The sequence below is a fragment of the Prosopis cineraria genome, unplaced genomic scaffold (genome assembly GCF_029017545.1).
Source record: "Prosopis cineraria cultivar Desert tree isolate PC_DT_omini unplaced genomic scaffold, ASM2901754v1 PC5, whole genome shotgun sequence".
Lineage (NCBI taxonomy): Eukaryota > Viridiplantae > Streptophyta > Magnoliopsida > Fabales > Fabaceae > Prosopis > Prosopis cineraria.
Window position 1 is genome coordinate 4,288,865 of NW_026555336.1, and position 22,063 is coordinate 4,310,927.

The following is a 22,063-nucleotide window of genomic DNA, read 5'->3' on the forward strand; positions in this document are numbered from 1 at the left end:
AGGTGAGATTCGGTTAAAAATGTCTTACATTTTTGAATGGAGGGAGTATAAAGTTTCATTTTAATCTTTTAATTTTATAAAAAAAAATTTTAGTCCCCTAATCTTAACACTACTGTTAATTTTATTAACAAAAAATTCCTATGTTAAACTTTTAAATGTTGACAAAATATTTTTAAATAGTTAACATATTAAGTTTAATTTTTAAAATAATAATGATTGACACAAAATATTATCATTTCAAACTAACAATGTTCTGAATAGAGAACTAAAATTTTTCTCATAAAATTAAGAAATCAAAATAAAATCTTATATTAAATTAGAGGATAGTTACATTTTAGCTTGTTCATTGTGTTAGCTTATTGATAATAACTTTATATTTACTGTATGGTATTTAATAGGAGTAAATATAAAAAGATAGAGTTAGTTAAAAAGTAGGTAATTATCTTATTGGAGGTGAGATTCGGTTAAAAATGCCTTACATTTTTAAATGGAGGGAATATAAAGTTTCATTTTAATCATTTAATCTTTTTTAAAAAATTAGTCCCCTAATCTTAACACTACTGTTAATTTTATTAACAACAAATTCCTACGTTAAACTTTTAAATGTTGGCAAAATATTTTTAAATAGTTAACATATTAAATTTAACTTTTAAAATAATAATAATTGACACAAAAAATATTATTTCAAACTAACAATGTTATGAACAGAGAACTAAATTTTTTTTATAAAATTAAGAAATCAAAATAAAATCTTATATTTAATTAGAGGATAGTTACATTTTAGCCTGTTCATTGTGTTATTTTTTTTTTAACAAAATTTGGGAATCGCATATCAACTATGGTTTTTTAATATACCAAAGTATATTAAAAATTAATATTTTTATTTATTCTTCATATTTATTTTTAAAACTAATATAATTATGTATTTAAAATATTATGTATTTTTAAAGTATTTTTAGCTTATAATATTCAGATTATAAAATTTTTTTAATGAAATCACTTATTTTATTTTTTTTAAAAAAAATAAAAAGCTAACAACACAATGCATGTTGATGTTTTTCGATAAATTCCCCCCCCCCAAAATTTTGCATATAATATTCAGATTATAAATTTTTTTTAATGAAATCACTTATTTTAATTTTTTTTAAAAAATAAAAAGCTAACAACACAATGCATGTTGATGTTTTTCGATAAATCCCCCCCCCCCCCCAAAAAGTTTGCATCCTAGTTCCGCCCCTGTATGTACTAGTGGCACCCAGTGATTTCTCCAATGTATAAATTAATGTCTCTTGCATGGATAATGTGAGAAGCGCAATCCTTAGAGCCAGAGATAGTCAACATGAAAGGGACGGCTCTCGTGTAGATACAAACACAATCGTCTAATGAAGCATCCGTTCTCTTCGGCCAGGTCCTACCAAATTTGTCTTCTCTTTCAAGGAAGTTTCATGTGAAACTCTACAGGGCCCCCTTAGTACTTTGCTTTTCGGGAGCTTGTAAATTAACTTTATGACGTAATCTTGATCAGTGCAAGACGTTCACATTATACATATAAATGTATTCTCCAAGTTTTGTTCTCCAATTGATACATCCTCAATCGCCATGTCTGTGTCCCCGAACCACCTAGTCACTCTTGACCTGTTCTGCAATGAAGCAGCTAGCGAGGTGGTTGCATCGGATTCCAAAATTGCCAGCTGTGAATCATTGGCGGATTCGAGTGTCTTGTGGGATTCCGATGATGGAAGCTGTGCCTTGACCTTACTGGACTCCGAACTTGATCTAATACAGGAAAGACACCAGTCACTGGCACTGCTTCACGGAAAAGCATGGCTCAGAACTGCTCGAGAAGAAGCCATAAAGTGGATGCTAAAGGTGAGTTCATGCTATAACTTCCCATTATGCATAACCAGTCTGCTATACATGTATATTGTTCTGAACTCTGATCATGTAGGTGCAAGGTTACTACAGTTTTACACCAGAGACGGCATGTCTATCCGTGAACTATCTTGATCGTTTTCTTTTGTCACACTCATTGCCGGTACAGTATTGAGATTGAAAATGATTTAGCTGGAGAATTCAGAATGAAAATTTATATGATCGTGGCGGTTTAAAAATTTGCAGCAAGATGAAGCGTGGCCATTGCAGCTAGCAGCAGTTGCTTGTCTGTCCATCGCAGCAAAAATGGAAGAAACAAGGGTCCCACTTTTACTAGACTTACAGATGATAGAGTCTAGGTTCGTGTTTGAGCCTAAAACAGTTCAAAGAATGGAGCTATTGGTCATGGCCGCCCTCAGGTGGCGATTGCGCATTGTTACTCCTTTTGATTTTGCTCATCTTTTCATTGCTAAGGCTAAGCTATCATGCTCTGCCTCCTGTCACATTAATATTTCTCTCGTCTCAGATGTTATTATCAGAACATGCTTAGGTATAATTTACAAGTGTCTCATCATCGTTTTTAACTCAGATTAATGTTTCAAACGATTATTTGATAACATGATCAAAGTTCTTCTGAGCAGTAATCGATTTCTTAGAGTATCCTCCATCTGTAATAGCAGCAGCTGCTCTGCTTTGGACAACCAATGACCAGAATATAAGATTCTTCCATGAAAGCATAAATAAAGTAGGTGTCAACAACATTGCTACAGAACATGAAGGCTTTAACTTTTCACAGGATAATGAAAATGTTGTTGCTTGTGATGTTGAACACAGGATATGGTGCAGCAATGTTTGAACCTCATGAAGCAGAGGATTTTCCGGTCGGAACATTTTGCAGCGACGAATTTAGATTCATTGCCTCTAAGTCCTACTTGTGTGCTTGATCTCGCGGCAATGCAAGAGAGCAGCATGTATCACAGGCCCTGACTTGAAGTGTTTCTTCAGGAGACGATAATGGCCAATAAGTGCCATGAAATTGCTTTCAATTTGTCCATTCCTGATTCATTTTATTTTATTTTATTTTTTTTGGGTGAAATATTTTATTTGTTTTCTATTGGTGAGTTGATGTGATTGTGTGTGCAGTGTGGAAAGTTTTCATTGGACTGGTTGATTTTCTTCATGAAATAATAAGAATTTCCCCCATTTTTTGAGTAAACCAGTAAGGTCTCGTTTGGTATGATGGAAGAGTTTTTAATGAAATCGGAATCGGAATCGGAATTGGAATCGGAATCGGAATCGGAATAGAATTGAGTTTTAAAAATGTGTTTGGTATGAAGATGGAATTATAATATAATATTAATTTATATAGGTACTTAAAATAGGAAAAGACTAAATTGCCCTTTTTTTAAATTAAAAAGACATATCTTATTATAAATGGACAAAAAAGATGAGGATAGTGGGGTCCACAAATTGAATTCAAGGGAATTGAAGCAATTCCATGGTCAATATGATGGAATTGAATTCTAACATTTTTGATGGAATTGGAATTCTTAAGAATTGCAATTCTTGCATACCAATCATGCTTAAATTAGGATTTCATCTTTGATTCCATTTCCACCTTACCAATTCAATGCTATCAAACATGGCCTAAAAGAATGAGACCCAATTCTGTCCTCTCAAAACAAGTGGCGCAAAATAATCCAAGCTAAGTTGCTGTTGTTTCTGTTTAAGATGATATTTGCACAAAATCTTCATATTAGTATGGATTCTGAATGAAGATAAAAAATGGTTCAGATATATAAAAGCGACTTTTGCGAGCTAAAATACTACCCTACGTGTGACTCCTTACTCTGACAGACTCTCAGATTCATATGGTAAAAGCTACAGATTTAGACCTTTTTCTAGTGTCATTGTGTAACACTGTAAGGGACTCGTTTGTCTTCTCCACGATACTAGGCACAGTGATTTGAATATAAATTGGGTGGATAGTTAAAATCAGTTATAATTACAAGATTTTATCAACTATTTAAAATTATCAAAATGTATTCTCCTTCAAAATTTCAAAATAATTTTTACAATCAAAGCACTCATTAGGCGCTTTATTCTCTCCAAAAATTTGAGATTTGTTATTTTTTTAATATTATATGATAAAATATCTAATATAAGTTCAATTAAATCAAATTATTATTATCATATTACATAAGATACTCATTAAACATGTGGATTTGTGTTCCTCATTTAACATCACTTAATTTTCAATTTATTTAAGATCCCCAGTCAATTTTCCAAAATCCTCCATTTAGTTTTTTTCCCCCACCAAAAAACCCTCCATTAATTGGAGCACTAAGTACCCTTACTTTTTAGTTGGAGTAATTTTATCTTAAAACTTTAAAAAAGGGAACAATTCTGTCCCATTATTAATCTATACTAACTTTTGACAGTTAAATATTACTTTTTGATCAAATAAAAAAACTAATGAGTAAACTTCACATTTTTGCATATCTCCTCCATGTGGTCTAACCACCCTCCAATTCCATTTTAGCCAAACCCGACTTACCGGAACAGTGACATGGCAAGGGAAAAGGGTGGTCAAGCTCGTGAGAACAAGAGGAAGAAAAAGCAAACAAGTATTTTTGTATTAGTCTTTTTGGTCAAAGGTTAGTAGAGATTAACGGTGGGACGAAATTGCTTCTTTTTTTTATAGTTTTGAGGTAAAATTATTCTAACTAAAAGGTAACCATACTTGATGTTTATTTCAAAAAACTTTCACGAATTTTTGCCTTTTAACCCTCTTCTTTTTAAGGGGGTTTTCAACTAAGTCTTGGTACCGCTAGATTTAGTATGTGTTTGTTTGTAATTTGCTAAAAGTTTATTTTTTGAAATTTTATTTGACAAAAATCAATTTAGTAAAAGTTAATTGTTATAATAAAATTTGTATTTGAATATATTTTTTAAAATTTAATTTAATAAATTAAAAGTTGTTTGGATTATATATACTTTTGAATGTACAATTTCAAAAAAATATTAATTTATGATGATTTATAATTTTTGTTATACAAATATAATGTATTAGAAATGTTTGAAAATTGTAATAAAAATTTTGAATAACATAAAATTTGATATGTTAAATAATAATAATAAAAAAATATAAAGTTTGATATATGAAAAAAATATAATAAATAGTTCAACATACATCAATATTGAAAATTAACATGATTAATTATTCAATTATTAATGTATAATATATTTCTAATTGAATCGCGAACTTTATTTATCTTTCTATCAACAATCACACTAAAAATATTAATAGTAAAATGAAAATAATTATATATAAATAGTCCCAGGAGTAATAAATTTAAAGAATTTTTTTGTGGCAAAAATATAAAGAAAGATTAAAAATAGAAGAGTCATGAAAATTTTGAGATAACAAAGTCATATATCAAAAATTAAATAGATCATATTTCAAAAATACATTGCAAAAATTTCTCTCTCATAACTTTTACCAAATTCATATTTAACAACATTTAAAAAATACTTTTAAAAAGTTAATTTAAAATGAAACGTGATATCCTACTTTGTAAAAGTGAGAGAACATTTTATAAGAGTGAGTCGTGGGTTGCCCGGAGCCTAGTCTTAGAGGGCAGTAATGTTCATTAAGTTTTGTCTTTGAATTCTTACATTTGGCTTATCTTCTATAACAAGTTAAAGAAATAGATTTACATTTTAATTAATACTTGAAGCATTAAATTCAATTTATACGCAACCGAAATAAAATAATAGTATATTTAGAGTTGAGTCCGAATACTCTCTGATCCATCTAAAAACAATATTTATTTTAAATAAATTATCATCGTCAAGTCTATTTAACCCGTTTGACTTATTATTAATATTAATAATATAAATAATTCGACCAAACAGATTAAGTGAACAGTTTAGATTTATACGAAGTTGTCATCATTCTTCAAATCCATTAATTTTCATTAAAAAAAGTAATATACATTATATATTAGGAAGAAGGAGAATGACAAATAAATTTTTTTGAAATAGAAAAATGATGATTTAATATTATGAAATGTGATAATGCCTTCCAAGCGTTAAGGGACTTAAATATCATTAAAGTTTTTTATAAAATAAAAAAATACCTTTTAATTTAAAAAGTAATAATCACATTCAAAAAATATTCGAGAAACGTATTTACAAATAAGAATTAATAACAAGTCCTGTTCAAGAAAAATTAAATTTATGTTTCTATTTTAATAATAATTTATTTTGTATTGATCCTTATTTGTGAATAAGTTTTTTGAGTGATTCTTAAATATAATTTTTCCATTATAAAAAGTGCAATAAAATTTTTTTCATTTACAACTTTATTTTTAAAATTCACAACTCTAATTCAACAAATGATTAAAGTGGTTTAGGTATTCACAACTTTTATTTATCATCTTTTTCAATCAGCAAAATACAATAAAGATTTTTTTCGTTCACAACTTTAGTTTTAGAATTCACAACTTTAATTCAATAAATGATTAAAGTAGTTTAGGTGTTTATAACTTCCTTTCACCATTTTTCTTCTTTTTAAATTAAGGCATATTTTTATCATTTAATCAAAAACTTTAATAATAATTATGTTGTCATTTTTCCTATTATGGAGCAATTCATTTGTCATTCTCCCTATGTATTATTGGATGGAGCGCTTAATGTTAGCTTATAAAGATAGAGGAATCAAAAGAGAAATTCATAATTGAGTGATCCGTTGAAATAAGATTCTAAATCGTCCATTTAATCAAACTTATCCAAACACAAATACCTTACGGCCATTGTTTATAAAGGAAGATGGAGAGACAAGTAACGTGCGTGGGACAGGATGAGAGCAAAGGGATTAGGATTATTACCATATATAGTTTTGAGACTTTGAGGAGTGATATGTTTCCCATCTTGAAAGCTTGCTTGAGATATAAGCTTTGCAGTAAAATTTGGTAACAAAGAGACAAAATTGAGGAGCATAATGCAAGAGAGAACCAAGAAATATCAAATAGTAGGTTATAGGAGAGACACGGGACGCAAGGACAGGGGGAACAATACGAGAATGATTATATTATATGCTGTGTAATCAGAGGTTGTCTGGCTCAATCAGTTCGTGGGTATGAATCATATGATAAACTCAAAGCATAGGAAGGACTTGAAAGAGGAAGCTTCCCTTTTTGGTGGACCTGTCAATGAATTTTTTGCACACAGTGAGATTGCACCTGAGGGTTAAATAGTACTTTAACCTTTCAACTATTTGATAAAATAATCCTAAACTTATATGTAACACGAATTACAGCAAAAGACCTAGGAAATTACATATAAATATTCTATGAAAAAATTAATACCAATTAAATTTTTAAAATTATATGTAAATGTAAGGATACAAATGTTTTATATTACCATGTAAAAGGTTAAAATACAATTCTGACCAACTAATTTAATCATCTAATAAGTAATTAATGGATTACAATTGTTGACAACAATAAGTAAAAAATATCATGTTTGTTTAACAAGTCTTCACACATAATTTATAAGTTAACTTTTGATATTTATACATTTTTTTTAGAAATTTACATTTACAATTTAATTACATTTACAATTTAATTAGTATATATGTTATTTATAAATGAATGAGTTTTTTTTTTTACAATAGCTATAAATTTTTGAAAGAGGACTTATAAATTTAAAGGAAGACATATAAATTGTCATACTATTTAAACACTTAACTGATATTAGTTTTGTCATAGGATATTTATTTATATATTTATAAGCCCTTTTCTACTATTTTTGAAGTCTTTTTTATAATTGTATAAATCAACTAACTATTAAAATTAATTTTTTTAATAGCAAAGTGCCTAGTACCATTTTTAAATGTTGAGGAGAAAAATTACACTACATATAAATTTAGTAAAACAAACATTCTTAAATGAATAATTGTAGGTCAAAGATTATCATTTAACTTTTTTATGTATTACATGAAATTTAAGAAATGAGTTGTACAAGTAGTAAAAAGTAATGTATCTTATTTTTGTTTTTTTGGCCAAAGTAATGTATCTTATTAAAAGTTTTATATTATGTATAGATATATTATTCTTCCTATAAATATAATATTTTAATTATATTTGCATGCCAGAAAAGTTCATCTCTGCCGACTTGGGCGAGGAGTAACTGAGGACCGAGGGTGACCCTTTTTGTGGTGTGGCTTAGTGGAGCCCAATTTTATAATCAAGACTTTCACTTTCTTCAACGCATATTGAAGGCTGCAATTTTAAATGCTCCCATTTAAATTTTGATTTCGGGTAGATAATATATAAATTTAAAATGTAAAATAAAAGCTTTTAAAATAGAACTTATCACCTCTTAAAGTAATCTTAATTGTCATTTTTCTTGACACGGAGTATACAAAATTGATAAATAATATGATCACCAATTTTATATATAAATCACCTTCTAGAAGTAATTGATGGTATATTTTATAAGTTTTTTTTATAAAAAATGGACCATTAATTATTTTTCTTTTGATATTTTTTTCTTTTGATATTTTTTATAAATAAAGGAAAAAAGTTACATGTAAGAGAGAAATTATCTTTTAAATATGATGCAAACTTGCTTGGAAATAACAAACAACAACAACAACAACAAGCCTTTATCCCACTAGGTGGGGTCGGCTACATGGATTGCAAAACGCCATTGTGCTCTATCATTTATTAAGCTTTTAGAAATATTATTAATTAAGAGATCACGTTCAACAACTTCCAATAGTGTTCTCTTAGGCCTTCCTCTACCTCTCTTAATCGGACTCAAAGTTATATGTTCCACTCTTCTCACTGGTGCCTCCCTTGGTCTTCTTTGTACATGCCCAAACCATCTCAACCGATTTTCTACCATTTTTTCCTCAATAGGTGCCACCCTCACTTTTTCACGTATGTGCTCATTTCGAATTTTATCTTTACGTGTATGTCCGCACATCCATCGTAACATTCTCATTTCTGCTACTCCAACTTTATGCTTTTGCTGTCCCGTTAGAGCCCAGCATTCACTACTATATAACATTGCCGATCTGATAGCAGTACGATAAAACTTTCCTTTAAGTTTATTAGACACCTTACGGTCACAAATAACTCCTTTAGCTTTTCTCCAATTAAACCACCCAGCTTGAATTCTATGTGAAATATCTCCACTGATTTCGCCATCATTTTGAATAATGGCTCCCAAATATCTAAACTTTTCCACTTGAGGTATAATTTGATCTCCCAATTTCACTTTCAAATTATTTTCGAATAGTCCTTTACCAAATTTACAATATAAATATTCCGTCTTACTTCTACTCAGACGAAAACCTTTCGACTCCAATGTCCTTCTCCATAACTCAAGTTTGCAATTAACCTCTTCTCTTGTCTCTGCTATAAGAACTATATCATCCGCGAAGAGCATACATTTCGGGATTTCCTCTTGAATATGTTCCGTCAAAACATTTAAAATCAAGTTGAACAAATAAGGACTCAGAGATGATCCCTGATGTAGTCCAATCTTTATAGGAAAATCCTTTGTTTGACCACTAGGCGTTCTTGTACTAGTTTTTACCCCCTCATACATATCTTGTATGGCTTTAATATAAGCAATCCGTACTCCCTTTTTTTCCAACGCTTTCCAAAGCACTTCTCTTGGTATACGGTCATAAGCTTTTTCCAAATCAATAAAAACCATGTGTAGATCTTTATCTTTACAACGATACTTTTTCATTAGTCCCCTTAGTAGATAAATTGCCTCTGTAGTTGATCTACCTGGCATAAAACCAAATTGATTCTCAGAAATACTTGTCTCCAATCTCAACCTGTGCTCAATTACTTTCTCCCACAATTTCATTGTGTGGCTCATGAGTTTAATCCCTCTATAGTTAGTACAATTCTGAATATCTCCTTTATTTTTATAAATAGGAATTAATGTACTTCTCCGCCACTCATCAGGCATTTTCTTGGACCGTAAAATCACATTAAATAACTTAGTTAACCATCTCACCCCTTCTTCACCTAAACATTTCCACGCTTCGATAGATATACAATCAGGTCCGTTAGCTCTACCATTTGCCATTTTCTTAAGAGCTTCCTTTACCTCCTTATCACGTATTTTTCGATAGAATGACAAATTTTGTTCTCCTTCACCAGTTACTAAATCCTCCAAGTTACTTGGAAATAACACACTTTAAAATAAATTAAATAATTATTTATATATTTAATATGCAGGAACAAAACAAATTTTAAAATAGAATATATTATTATTTTAATTTACAAAGAATAAAAAATGATATTTTGAGTACATAAAAATAAATTATTTTTAAATTTTTATTTTTTGTTTTCATCTTCTAAATATTAAAATATCTCGTGCATCACGCACAAAAAAATAAATCTAATCTTTATATAGAACCACATTTTTTCTGCAAATTTTTCACAATCATGCAGTGTAAAATGTAAACGAAATATTATAAGGCCCAAGGAGATAATAAGAAAAGTCCATTTAGAAATAATCATAATCCTAAATGCAAGTTCGATAATTCGTTTGAAGTTTTTCATTCACTTCCGTTTTAAATGGTTTTTCAAGATGAAAATGATTTTAAACTGTGAAAAGCATTTTGTGATTTTTTTTCCAGCTTATTGTATTGTATATTTTAATTCAAATTCTTGTTTTCAACGGAGGGTTTCTTAATAGAACATTTTTTTAATGGATATCAACCATTATATTTGCGCGCTTGCGTGTGCCTCCATTTTCTTAGGGAAAAGTTCCGAGTTTGTGTTAATCTTTTTAATAATACTAATAATAGTGATAATTGACTTGACGTTAAATTTTGATGTAACATTATTTAATTTTTGAATTAAAAAATTATTTTATTATCTAACAAAGATTATATAGATAGCATAATACTCCCATCATTTTAAATTATAACACACTTTTAGATAAAATCTCACATATTAATAAATCTTATTAAATATATTTAACAACTTTATTTTTTTAAAATAAAAATACAAAACTTTAGAATATTCACCATTTAATATATTAAAAAGAAAAAGTGATGAAAATTAATTATAAAGAAAGAAAGAATAATATTAAAATAAGAGCATTTTATAAAATATTAATTTATTTAAAGTATTTTATATTTTAAAATAATTTTTTTAAAAATATTTTATAACCTGAGAGGAAGGAAGTATCAATTTCTGCAAACAAATAAACATAGAATATTTAATTTAAGGCAAAAAATAAATGATATTAAACATGCTGCGATTCTGCGAATCAGGGGGGAGAAAGACGTTGCGGAATGCTCACGGGATCTAAGAGTATGCTTTGGAATATTAGGCCACGTGGGTGTTGGAGACTAACTACTCCCCACAACTTCACAAGTGGACATCTTACTTTTCGTATGAGTGTCTTTTTAGATAGCCATTGTCGGCTGTAATATCTTTTTGAGTTGTTTTACTTTTTGTAATTAAAAAAAAAAAATCTTACTTTTTGTATGTTATCTGACTTCTCCAAATCGCCCCTCGTCTTTTTCAAGATATTTTAGTGCAACTGCAAATCATAGCTGATTAGCTGTTGCATATATGACCTTTTTGCCCTATGAAGGGGGACTTTTTGCGAAATATTCGCATAATCCTAATTATGGGGTGAAAAAGATTAATTTTACCGTTCTTAAAAAGTGATATTTGATATTTAAGTTTTCAAATAAAAATATGTGACTTTCTAATATTACCATTCACTGAGATCAATAAGCACGATAAAATGTTGTATGGAAATTAAAAGTGTGCCAACACCTTATTGCAATTAAGGAGGGATAAGGTTAGAAAAAAAAATTACTATTTTCTTTATTTTCAAATATAAAATAATTTCAACTAACTCATACATAGTTTCAGAAAATTGATTAATCGAGTAATTATATTTGAAATTAAAATATTTGAACTAAAATGTCTTTGTAGTTAATTTGTTTTCTTCTAATTTAATAATACTATTCATTTGTTAGGAACAAATTAAGAAAAATGAAATCAATGCTTTGTAGAAGTTGTAGTTTTGCTTATAAGGTAGTTTTTATTATATTTAAAAATGGAAGGATTATATCTTGATCATATATTTAGAACTAAGTAGAGTTTTAAAATTTTGTTCTATGATTAAGACAATATGATGTGTGTGTGTGTGTGTTTGTTTGTTACATGAGATTCAACATTTCAACCTTAAATTTTTATTCACATGCATCTCACTTTTCTCTTATTATATGAGCTACTCAAAATAATATTACTTCATGCTATTTCTGGGTCATAACGTTATCAACAAAAGTTCCAAACCTCAAAATTTAGTTATAAAATAAATTTTTTGTCAAACACACGTGCAGGAACAGAAAAAAACTTGATCATATCCATATTGAAAAATTTAAAGTCACGCAAAAAATATACAAAAATGATTTATTCTAATTCTGTTTTTTTTTTTGGCAAAATGATTTATTCTAATTCTAATGTAAGATATTTATTCAAAATTTTTCTTTCTTCCTATTCTTCCATCCTATTTGTGCTCATTGTTTATTACTCTTCCTCTCACCTGAATAGTATTTAGAGTTGTTTTTTTTATATCATATGAATCGAAGTTTCTTTTTTATTTTTCTTTTTTTTTGAATGATAAGGCTTTGGAAAAGCTGCGTAAATTCGAAAAATTTTAAATTGTCATAATTTCTTCTATATGAAATTGAAACCCCTGCCTATTGGTTTCTTTCCTTGTAAATTAGCCAATTCATATGTTTTTGAGGTCTAGGATGCCTTAAATATAATGATAAATATTTTTATCGACCTATCTATTTATATTATATTCACAATCAATATTTTAACTCTTACAGTTTTTCCCAATTCATGAGATCAGTATAAATCATTTTAGTTGTTTCTTAAAAATAACTTAAGAAAAATTAAAGAGTTGTTTGGCAACTGTTTTAAGAACAGTTTTCTATTTTCTAAAACAAAAAAAATAAAAAAATTTATTTAATAACTTATTTTTAAAAGGTATTTTAGAGAATAAAAAAAAACTTTCAAGTATTTTGAGACTATTGTTACAGAGAATAATAAAAAATAAAAAAAACACTTATTTTTATTATTTTTTTTAAAATATGTTTTTACAAAACACTAATTCTCAAAATAATAAAATAAAAATAATTTTAAATAGCCCCTATTATTTGATTCTTTAATTTTAACGTTTGACTCAATTAAAATTTTGTCTATAAATTGAACTCAGTATAACTCATTGTCTATAATTTTAACTAAATTAAAATTTAATTAATAAATTTTAACTCTTGCAACTCTTCCCTATAATTTTATCTATTTAAAATGTTAGTTTATATATTTTAAAATTAAATTACAAAAAATAAAGTTATTATTAAAATTTAAATACTAATATTTTAAATGACTGTAACTATAAAAATTAAGTTGTACTAATTAAAATTTAAAAATTAAATTATAATTGAATCAAATTATTAAAGTTGAATTGCACAAGTTAATCAAGTTACAAGGAGAAAACTAAATTATTAATTTTCGCAATAATTTATTTCCCACCGCAACGGTAGGCCGAGAGCCAGAATCAGTCGTCTTCAAAATCGTAGCGAGCTGATCAAACGAGACAATACTATATATAAATCCACTCGTCCGTCCGTCGACGACTCCGCATCTCTTCGGAGGATCTCGTCTTTTCTTCATCGTTAAGCTCTAACCGAGTAACTGCGAAATTCGTTTCATCTAATTGGAATTTTCTACACTTGCCTTTTTTTCCCACCTTCCCCTTCCCCTTTTTCTTCATCTTCTCCGTCGTCGTCGTCGTCTTCTCTTTCTCCTGTATTTGGTTCCCCCCTTCCCTGTTTGCGATAACTTTGCCCGCCCCTAAATTTCCTCGCCAGGACAAATTTCTAAATAGATTGCATGTTGCAAGAAGAGTCTCCATCCGAGGGTTGTTCTTAGCTGGTGGTTCTTGGATTTCAGGTTCTTCTTTTCATATTATTTGGAATTTTGTTTGACCAGTGTTGGAGGCTGTTGGGATTCTATTTTCTTTTGAATTCGATATTCTATTGTGCTCTTGCATAGGCTGCTGTTTGGGTACAAAGAAAATTTAGTGAAGAATCTTTTGTTTCTCACGTACTTAATTATCTTGATTTTTCCCCAATATTTTTTCTTTCCTGTTCTTATCTTGGAAAGCATCGAATAACCTACGAAAATTTCTTTAATGGGATTACGCAAACGTTTGTCTATAACAGAATGTAGCTCTGTTAATATATTTCTTCATAATTATAGTGTTTGCTGTTTAATTCACTTTGTTCATCTGCAGAGAATGGCTGGCCATCATGCGAAATATGACGATATGGAAGAGTCTTCTGGATTAATGATGGAGAACCATCGAACATGTTCTGCGAGGGCGGGGAAGGGGAAACGATTGTGGAAGAAGGTGAAGTACCAGCTGGTTGAGTACCACTGCTTGCCGGGTTACTTGAGAGACAATGAATACATTCTAGGTCATTACCGATCAGAATGGCCCTTGAAGCAGGCGTTGCTCAGTATCTTTAGCATTCATAATGAAACTCTGAATGTTTGGACGTAAGACTTCGTCTATGCAACTATTTAATTAGTGTTTCTCCCTCCTTATTCTTAGTACTTCTTGGTGTAGCTGATGAAAATATTGATAATTTATTAGCTGAATCTAAAATATTTTTAATTTATCATCGCTTATATGATATTGATCTCTTATGTCTTGTTTGTACATCTTAGTCTAAGTTGATTAAGGTCATCAAGAGTTAGTTGTGTTACGAATTTCCATAAATTATGATGTGAAGAGGGATGCAGTGCCTAATTACGGACACAACTACTATATATGAACTCAACTGCAATGGGGCATTATGAAATTGTGCCTTAAACGCAACTTTTTTGCAAATTACTTGGTACAGCTGCAGAGGAAGAGAGTAATGTGTTACTAGTTTGAAGTTGCGTATTTGAACAGGAAAAGTTGGATTATTGGATGTGGCCTTGGCTTTTTTTTTCGCAATAAGTTCTGCATATGCACTGCTTCTTCTCATTCATTATATCCCAGGGATGTATTGCGTAATTGTATCAATTCAGCTTTCCTCCATTATGTATTACAGAAGCAAACTGATTTTAATTTAAAACTTCTTTCTGATGCAGTGGCTTGAAACGTTAAGCTTATGGCATGGGCACTCCAGAATTTAAATTTACAATGTATCATATGCCTTGCGGTTTCAAGGACTAGAAAATCCCACTCTTCTGTAGTCACGATCATTGGAGAAAGGATTAAAGGAGGCTTAAGAATAAACATGCAATTGTCTAAATTCCAGTAACTTTAAATAGTCTATTTGCTCTGTCTTGCTGTGTGGATGATAAAATTTTTATATGGTGAACACTTGAGAAAATGATTATTTTGTACACGTGGATTGTCCTATGCCTTTTGTGCAACAACATTGTGCCGGTGCCTGTCCATTTTCCCCCTTTTTTGTTTAGTGTTACTTCTCCTTCTCCTTCTCCTCTCCTCCATTTAAGTGCTGTTAAAAAAAATATGTAAATCTATTTCTTAAAGGTCTTGCTTTGTTCATTTGTTTCTGTTTGTTGTCTATTCCTTTTTAAGAATATGGATCGCTGAGTTATAGTAATTGGTATTTGGACCAAAGAAATACCAGTATTCTTTTTTGTGTTATTTTCTTATTCTTAATCATAAATTGTTATTACTACAGGCATTTGATTGGATTCTTCCTATTTCTGGCATTGACCATATACACTGCCGTGAAAGTGCCAAAGATTGTTGATCTTCATTCTCTTCAGCATTTTCATGGCATTGTGAAGAAGGCCGATCTGCACAAATTACAAGAAGAACTTCTGAAGTGCCTCCCCTCATTGCCCTCAATGGATATGCTTCCATCACTTTCAAGCTGGCATGTAAAGGAACTTCTGTATAACTGTTTGCCAGAACGATTTTCCAGTGGCAATCATACTGATGGGTGTGTTCTGGTAATTGCTTTACAATTACAACAGACTACTCGTTTTTTTAAAAAAAAAAAATTCTTAGTTTACGGGGGGGATCATAAACTTTGATTTCTTATTGATATTTGGGTAATTTTCACTTTTACCTACTTGCCTATAATTTCTTCTTTCAAGGTAGTTCGTTAGAGAGAATACTGATGAGTGATTAATGCAAATATTCAATTTGTATTTGGTGGTTCTTTCGTCAGGGTTACAATTCATTACATATTTAAACGGTTGGAGAAAGCTAGATATCATAATAGAGGTGATTAGGAGAGTGAATGATAATAATAGCAGGTTATCAATGAGAGCTTAACTTCCTGGTGTGGGCCTCCTATTTGCATTAAATTTTATGTTAATTTTGATTGGAGTATGATGTGCATGTGCCCCACATGCAATTTTCATCAGATTATCTAGATGATTGATTGGCTTTAAGGAGCCATTTGCTTATTTGTTTGTTCATTACGTGCAGAATAGTGTGAAGGAGGACTTAGCTGACATAATTGCACCATTGATGATGGGACCAATCACAAGGTGGCCATTTTTTGCATTTTTAGGAGGTGCCATGTTTTGCTTGCTGGCTAGCAGTGTATGTCACCTCCTCTCTTGTCACTCAGAGCGCATGGCATACATCATGCTCAGGCTTGACTATGCTGGAATTGCAGCCCTGATATCCACCTCCTTCTACCCTCCAGTATACTACTCTTTTATGTGCAATCCCTTATTCTGCAATCTCTACTTGGCATTTATAACACTACTGGGTATCGCCACCATCTTGTTTTCTCTCCTTCCAGTGTTCCAAAACCCAGAATTCCGCACTATCCGAGCATCCCTCTTCTTCGGCATGGGTCTGTCTGGTGTAGCACCAATTCTACACAAGCTTTATTTGTTCTGGGGTGAACCTGAGGTGTTCCACACGACAGGGTATGAGATTTTGATGGGCGCTCTCTATGGGATTGGAGCGCTTGTTTATGCTACAAGGATCCCGGAACGTTGGAAGCCTGGGAAATTTGACATTGCTGGGCATAGCCACCAATTATTTCATATATTAGTGGTAGCTGGTGCATACACTCACTATCGTGCAGGATTGGTTTATCTCAGGTGGCGTGACCTTCGAGGCTGTTGATTCTGCAAGCTTCTATGCATATGACGATCGATGCTAGGGGCTAGCTGATAGGTACAATTTGATCAATAATAATGCAGAATTTGCATCTTTAACAGATGTAAATTTATGATATAGGCTTGTTCGTGGGGGGGGGGGGGGTTAGGTATCCCCGGAATGCGCATATTCTATTCTCTATGCACATTATATATTCGCATGAGCAAGTCAGTAATGCAAAAATTTATAGCGTCGATAATATTTGGTCCGATCAAGGAGCAACATGTACTTCGGTGGCTTTTTGTTTGTCTTCTTGTCTGAAAGGCCGGGTATGTTAAGCTTTAACGCTAATTTATTGATCATAGGACCTGATTTTGATACCCTGATATATATATATATATATATATACATATATATATATATATATACATATACATATATTGGCCTGAAACCCTGGTATATTTTCATTAGAAGAATATTTAACTTCATTGCCAAATAGAAATATTATTAAAAAAAAGGAACTAAGAAAGCAAGAAAGAATTATAGTTTTCTTCCAAACAACAATGCTTTAGAATTACAACAAAAGGAAATAGAATTCATAAAATGCATCGTTCAACTTTTAACATAAAGAATGAGGAGACTTACAAGGAATGCAACACAAATTCAACAAACGCTCTCTATTTCATTATATTTGTCTTTTGAGAAAAATATTTTTTTCATATTCATTTTTTTTAGAATTTCAAAATAATATGTAATAACATTTTTTTTTGTTTTATCTTTGGAGTATTTTATTATTTATTATTATAATAGAGTTTTTAGAGACTTTAAATGAGAGAGGCAAGTTTGGTAAAACATCATATTCTTACATATGTATTACATTTCTTAATATATATATATATATATATATATTCTCTCCATTAAACAATGAAAGATATTTTAAATTAAATCACATTCCCAATAAATTTATTTAAAAAGAATGATGGATTAATTGTTTTATTTATTAAGAATATTTTTCAAATAAAATTATTAATTATACATTAAAAAAACATCTAATTCAAAAAAGAAAATGCTTTGAATTTTTCAACGAAGGATGTAATAACATTAAAAGACAAATATAATAAAATGGAGGGAATGCTGAGATACCTCAATATCATCCACAAGCCTGTACTGGACTCAACAACAGTGTTGACTTTAATCTTGTTTTTAGTTGGAGTTGGAGGTGTTGAGTGCTTCGTTAAAGATCATCGATAAATTCACTAAAAACAAAATCACCAATAAATTACTCCTTTATGTTATATTCAGAAAATAAGAAAAGAAATATTTTTTGATCTTATTTATGAGTTATATCATTGATTTTTTATCACAGCTTTTTCCTTTTAAATTACTCCTCTAACTCTATTTACAAGGTAGAGAGGAAAAATTAATTTTGGTTTTATTTAATATTTATAGGATACTTTACTATATTTTTTATGTTTATCTTTACATTTTTACCCTTATTAAATATTAAAAAATTTTATTAAAAATAAATTTTTTGTTCTTATTAGGAGGCAAAGGTGAAAATTTGTTAAATTTTAAAGTAAAATTAATGAAATTTAATATTTTTCTTGATTCTAGTAAAACTTCTTGCAATGACATATAAATAAGATTAGAAAGAGCATTAAAAATTGGTGAGAGAACATGTTACTACAATTTTTATTTTTAATATGGAAAAAATTAAAAATTTATTAAATTTTTAGATAAAGTTAATGAGTTTTAAAATTTTTGTTAATTTCAATAAAAAAATGTTAAAAGTGACTTAAAAATAGAATTAAAAAAATATTTTTTTTCATTTCGTCACTCAATATCCTGAGAAACCCAAGGGTATTACCACCTCTCGCCTAGACTAATCCAAACCCCTATTATGTAAAACCATTATTATCAATAACAGCCTCAAGGATACTTAAAAAATGTCTTTGATATATTTATTTTACCTTCAAAACCATAAAATAAATTGATTCCACTGCCTCAACCACTTAAACTAAGTGCCTCTCAACATTTTTCACTTAACATTATTGCTTAAAGATTATGAAATGTAATAAATATTTAAAATGGCATACTTTTTAAATTTATCCATGATTTATTTAATACTTTAACGCCTCTCAAATTATGCACGATTAGTAAATATTTTTTGTAAGTGTTAAAACATACCCCACCCCGGGTCACAATAAAGGGTATTGGACTATCGGTAACTATTATACACATGTGGTTCTAAAAAAAAATTAGATGAAATCTTAATCTATTAAAAAAATTTATATCTTTTTAATTATATTTTCATTAAATATCCTATATAAGTTTCTTAATAATATTATTTTTTTAAAAAATAATAAATAAAATAGGGATATAATTAAAACACAGTTATAAAAACTATCTAATATTTTATATTTTAGACTAAATAAAATTTTTAGGAGATGTTGTGGCATTGATATAGATCGAGTGACTAAACAAGAAAAATGTCATTAAATGTTACTCCTTTCAATTCAAAATATAAATATTTTTTGTTGGATATTATAAAATATGTTGAATATTTCAAAAGAAATTATTTATAAATAAATAATATTAATTACCATGACCCCCTATGTAAATTTATTTATTTAACATAATTATTTTTGTAACTGACTTTTAATTGTGATTAAGGTAATTTTATTATCCAATTTTTTTTTGTCATTCCCTATAAAAAGCAGTGGTTGCCATAAGTTTTGTAAGAGAGTCTTTGAGCTTTCAAGCACAATCTCCCCTCCTATCATACTGCTTTATCTATACTGTTACCTGAATTTATTCTATGAATTTTTATTGTTTTGTGTCCTTGCTTTTTGCATAAAGAGTTTGTTTAATCCTAAATAACTACCATGTGATCAACTTGATATAGTAGAATAGCTCTTAAGGACAATATCTTTAGATACGAATTAAACTATGATTTTATCTTCTGTTGCAAACAATCTTAAGAGCTGTTTTCTAGCATGTTAAATGGACAATGATGAATAATGACTATGAACACCAATAATGCCAAATTTGCCTCTAAGTCTGGACTCATTTAAGATCTCATGGTGTAAACTTCGAAGAAACATAACCCAAAGGGTCAAAACAATTTTATATTATGAATAATTAGAGTCGATAATTTGAGTTAAGTTTGACTGGCCAACCCAAACCCGCCCAAAAAAAGTAAGCCCAAGCTTGGCTATAAGGGTTTTTTTTAAGAGAATAGGATACTTTAAGCCCAATCTAAATAAGTCAAGCACAAATTGTGCCTAACCCGAATAAGCTTGACTATTGGAATTTTCAACTCCATATGTATATAGAGTTGGCAATTTTGGCCAAGTCCAACAAGCCAACCAAAACCTGACTAAAAAAGTTAGAGTCGAGTTTAGCTATATGAGATTTTTTAAGAGGGTTGAATATTTTAATTCCGATCCAAATAAGCTTAGTTCGTCTGAATTATTGGCTTTATGAATAATGAACTATATTGAGTTAATAAAACATAGTACATAAACCACACATTTATACTAAAATATAAAAACCTATCTAATCCCACTAGGCTTTGCCTAATATTACAAACTAGATTGGGCTTAACAATAGGCACCACATTTTAGGTGGGGAGTCCCAATAGAAAAATTGATGGCAACAGTGGAAGAACATGGAGAGAAGTTCTTGACAAAGAGGGATAGTATGAGCATTGAATTTAACTCACATCAATAGTTGGACATGCCCATCTAGTTTAGTGCCAACTGTAATATCCTAAATTTTTTTTCCATGATTTATTAATATAATGAAGGGTAATTATAAAAATTTAGCTATAATTAGAATTGAGGATAGTTTGAAATGTCTATTGGGTTTGGTTTTAGCTTTTGGATTGGGTTTGAAAATGAATTGGGTCACCCAGGCTTAAATTGTAGAGAGAAATTAAATTTTTAGCTACTATGCATTATGCTGTAGCATAAAAAATTATGCCACAGTATAATTTTTTGAACCAATTTTTAAAATGTGAAAATCAATTCAAAAAATAGAGTGTGAGACATGAAATAAAAAGGGGGCGATTGAGAGAGTGTTTTCTCTAATAGGGCATCAACTCTTGGACATTTTGGAGGTGTTTGAAGCTTGGTTTCACGTAAATATGCCTTCTTTATCTCTTCTTTCCTCTATATATTTTGGAAGTGAGATTTAAGGTTGGGAGATGATGATTTTTAGATTTCAAATTATAGGTCCGAGCCCATTAGTCTAAATGGGACAAATGAGAATTGTTTAAATATTTTACACATAGTTTAGAAGTTTTTATAAGGTTGTAAGCTTGGGTCATCCATTTTGGATAAACCCTAGACCTCCAAAGCATGATTTTGGATTTTTGAGTGTTATATTAGTAATTATTTAAATTAATGAAAGCTAAATGGAGTTAATGAGAGTTAATAAACCTAATGGTTATGCTTGAGTGCAAGATATTGGACTTTTGGGCAATTAAAGTGTTGATTTATGAAAGTTGGAAGAGTGTTTGTAATTATTTTAATGATGATTGATATAATTAATTGTAGATGAATCATCTTGTGCGCCATTCAAGCTTTGGTATAACTTGTGAAGAACTTTTATTGAAAGTAAACCCTTAACCTTTCAAAGGTTTGAGGTAATCGAGGGAACCTAGTTTATATAGTTGAATGTTAAAGTTGATTTGAAACATATTTAATATTTTTAAACTCATAATGCAAATTTGAAAATGGTTAGTGATGTGTTATTGTTCTAAATTATATGTATGTTTATATACATGCTATTAGTGAAGATGAATGAGAAATTGTAATTATGTACTAGTTGGTGTATGGAGTGAGTTAAGTGTGAGTATGGATATGTGGATTTAATGTGGTATAGGTAGCAACTATTGGAATTGGGAGTGATGCTACTGTCGAATATCACCAAAATTAATAAAAAATAAATTTTATAGTAAAACACAACTTAGGTTGTCTCCCTAAAAGTCAATAGAGTAATTATTTAAATTATGATTATGAAAAGC

At 29.6% G+C, this 22,063-nt stretch overlaps 2 protein-coding genes across 6 annotated transcripts; both read left to right on the plus strand.

Moving 5' to 3' along the window:
- Positions 1-1,594: 1,594 nt before the first annotated feature.
- LOC129312092 (cyclin-D1-1-like) lies at positions 1,595-3,083 on the plus strand. 2 transcript variants are annotated; one of them, XM_054954667.1, is made up of 5 exons: positions 1,595-1,869; positions 1,949-2,035; positions 2,119-2,422; positions 2,514-2,617; positions 2,707-3,083. In XM_054954667.1, exons 1-5 carry the CDS (start codon positions 1,600-1,602, stop codon positions 2,857-2,859), a joined length of 918 nt encoding a protein of 305 aa, XP_054810642.1. In that variant the 5' UTR covers positions 1,595-1,599; the 3' UTR covers positions 2,860-3,083. The 2 variants fall into 2 exon arrangements, with proteins under 2 accessions (XP_054810642.1, XP_054810643.1); XM_054954668.1 differs by having other exon boundaries at positions 2,501-2,617; positions 2,707-2,845.
- A 10,461-nt stretch (positions 3,084-13,544) lies between these two features.
- Positions 13,545-17,414, plus strand: LOC129311910 (heptahelical transmembrane protein 4-like). Of its 4 annotated transcripts, none has more exons than XM_054954404.1 (4): positions 13,545-13,895; positions 14,239-14,504; positions 15,650-15,913; positions 16,413-17,414. In XM_054954404.1, the coding sequence occupies exons 2-4, from the start codon at positions 14,242-14,244 to the stop codon at positions 17,059-17,061; spliced, it is 1,176 nt and encodes a 391-aa protein (XP_054810379.1). In that variant the 5' UTR covers positions 13,545-13,895; positions 14,239-14,241; the 3' UTR covers positions 17,062-17,414. The 4 variants fall into 4 exon arrangements, with proteins under 4 accessions (XP_054810379.1, XP_054810378.1, XP_054810380.1 ...); XM_054954403.1 differs by having other exon boundaries at positions 13,547-13,895; positions 15,650-15,923; positions 16,408-17,414; XM_054954405.1 differs by lacking the exons at positions 13,545-13,895; positions 14,239-14,504 and having other exon boundaries at positions 15,770-15,923.
- Positions 17,415-22,063: the final 4,649 nt, after the last annotated feature.

Excerpts from the sequence above, each read along its gene's own strand:
- LOC129312092 (XM_054954667.1), top strand. The coding sequence starts at position 1,600 with ATGTCTGTGTCCCCGAACCACCTAGTCACTCTTGACCTGTTCTGCAAT. Across the intron at positions 2,036-2,118 it reads TTTTGTCACACTCATTGCCG|CAAGATGAAGCGTGGCCATT; the intron begins GTACAGTATTGA and ends AAAAATTTGCAG. Across the intron at positions 2,423-2,513 it reads TATTATCAGAACATGCTTAG|TAATCGATTTCTTAGAGTAT; the intron begins GTATAATTTACA and ends TCTTCTGAGCAG.
- LOC129311910 (XM_054954403.1), top strand. The coding sequence starts at position 14,242 with ATGGCTGGCCATCATGCGAAATATGACGATATGGAAGAGTCTTCTGGA. Across the intron at positions 14,505-15,649 it reads GAAACTCTGAATGTTTGGAC|GCATTTGATTGGATTCTTCC; the intron begins GTAAGACTTCGT and ends TTATTACTACAG. Across the intron at positions 15,924-16,407 it reads ATACTGATGGGTGTGTTCTG|AATAGTGTGAAGGAGGACTT; the intron begins GTAATTGCTTTA and ends CATTACGTGCAG.